This window comes from Morone saxatilis, unplaced genomic scaffold (assembly GCF_004916995.1).
Source record: "Morone saxatilis isolate NCDOM2014 unplaced genomic scaffold, NCSU_SB_2.0 Contig250, whole genome shotgun sequence".
NCBI lineage: Eukaryota > Metazoa > Chordata > Actinopteri > Moronidae > Morone > Morone saxatilis.
In genome coordinates, this window is record NW_023339819.1 from 1 (window position 1) to 2,146 (window position 2,146).

Here is a 2,146-nt window from a genome sequence, read left to right on the forward strand (position 1 = left end):
CCAACCTGTCTCTACACCAACCTGTCTCCAGTCCAACCTGTCTCTACTCCAACCTGTCTCTACTCCAACTGTCTCTACTCCAACCTGTCTCTACTCCAACCTGTCTCCATTCCAAACTGTCTTACCTAATATATTCCTCTTTAACCAACCTGTTTACTGTCTGTGTCTCTCAGGTGAGACTCTGGAGGAGACTCTGAGGAGGGAGGTGGCGGAGGAGGTGGGTCTGGAGGTCCATAGTATCTCTTACAGCTCCTCACAGCACTGGCCTTTTCCCCACAGCTCCTTCATGATGGCCTTCCACGCCTCCGTTAGCCCCGCCCACACTCAGGTGAGCTGCCAGGTGTTTTGAACAGACAACAGAACGTAGAGAGAGAGTGCTGCAGGTGAACAGGTACCGGCTGATTCACTCATGTGACCTGCTGTGTTCTAGTTAAACGTGGACCACGCTGAGCTGGAGGACGCTCGCTGGTTCAGTCTGGAGGAAATCACCTCCGCCCTGAAGGTAAAGACCCCACCCAGGAGAGGCGACCCTGCTGTCGTCTGGCTTCCTCCCAAACACGCCATCGGCAACCATCTCATCACAGAGTGGGCAGACCGCCAGCGCTGCCGGGAGGAGGGAGAGTAACGGCGGCGAGGAGCTACACGTCATCCAGACTCCCTGTGGGACTTCTTTAAGATCAGTAACTGAACTGAATCAGTCAGAACAAGGTTTTACACTGAGACAAAGACAGGTAAAGGACAGGTAAAGGACAGGTGAAGGACAGGTAAAGGGAACAGGTAAAGGCCAGGTGAAGGTGATATTGAATGAACGTTAATATACAGAAATATATAAATTGTGTGTACCCACTCTAAGGCAGAAAGCAACTCAATGGACGTTTCATTTGATCAACTGAGATCAAAAAAACCAACTGTGTTAATTAACAGCTTAATGTCATCATATTAACGTAATTAACATGTTAACACAGAATTAACATGTAATTATTTAAGCTGTAAAGAACTACCTCTGATTTTAAATGTTTTACTGAATCTGTTATAATATCTGAATAAAAGATTTCACTGTCAATCTGAAATGTTTTCTATATATATTATATATATGTTTTTATTAAGTCATCGGGAGTCTTTGAGGTCAGAAACCTTTTAATTCTCCTGAAAAACAAAATGAGCTGAGAGACATTTAATCTTTTACATTTACATCAGTTACAGAAACATTAAATATGAAACGTTCACAGACTTCAGAACAAGATGAACTTATTAAATCATTACAACACAGACTGAAGGTCTGAACATCAGAACAGGAAACAGGAAGCAGTTTGTTCTGTCTGCAGACACCACAGAAGAAGACGTTCAATAAATTCACTTCTTTCCTTTCTTTGGTTTCTTGTTACAATATTTCTCCTCCATCTGGCCAATCAGAGAGCTGAAGTCGGCTTCACGAGTTGCCGTCCTCCTCTGAGGAGACGACACCACAACAACAACAACAACAACAACAGACAAACAGGACGAGAGAACCCATCATTAAAATAAATCTTTATAACAACAGGAACATTCAGGTGAACCTGTAAACACGTCAGAACAATAACAACAACAATAACAACAACAATAACAGTCATCATCCTGTCCTCCATCTGCAGTAAAACATTTAACTTCCAGTCAATTTGAACTAAATGGGACTTAAACACATTAAATTGTTTTTTCTAATGTTTTCCAATTTTCTAAATGTGGTGTCTGTAGTTTCTGTAGTTTCTGTAGTTTCTGTAGTTTCTGACCTTAATGACGGCCGACAGGCTGCTCTCCTCGTCCATACTGAACTCCTTCTTCAGCTGCTCGGACTGAGCGCACTCAGTATCCGCCTGTACACACACACACAGCTGATGATGTCACAGCAGTACAATGAACAGTGTGACATCATTTCCTCCTTTCATAAAGCTCAGACTGATCGATTGATCGGCTTCTGATCAGTCGGTTTCTGATCGATCGGTTCCTGCTCACTTTGCGTTTGCGAGCCGCCTTCTTCCTGTCGCTCTCGTGTGTGAACGCTCTCAGAGCCGGGAGGTCGCCGCCGCCGATGGCCGCCTGCAGGAAGGTCAACGTACAGTGTTACCCTGCAGCCTGAGGACAGCAACTTCCTGCTTCCTGTCGGCTGTTA

General features: G+C 44.6%; 1 protein-coding gene and 1 long non-coding RNA gene across 2 annotated transcripts; one reads left to right on the forward strand and one right to left on the reverse strand.

Moving 5' to 3' along the window:
• Positions 1-173: 173 nt before the first annotated feature.
• Positions 174-1,063, forward strand: nudt13 (nudix (nucleoside diphosphate linked moiety X)-type motif 13; the record flags this gene model as incomplete). Its single annotated transcript, XM_035673272.1, is given in 2 exon segments — positions 174-328; positions 431-1,063. Coding segments are annotated over 2 exon segments (350 nt in total), but the record flags the coding sequence as incomplete, so codon positions are not given.
• Positions 1,064-1,131: 68 nt separating this feature from the next.
• LOC118336611 lies at positions 1,132-2,140 on the reverse strand. Its single transcript, XR_004797115.1, has 3 exons — positions 1,990-2,140; positions 1,767-1,850; positions 1,132-1,449 (listed from the first exon to the last, which is right to left on the reverse strand). It is a non-coding gene; the product is annotated as an uncharacterized LOC118336611 (long non-coding RNA).
• Between the last annotated feature and the right edge of the window lie 6 nt (positions 2,141-2,146).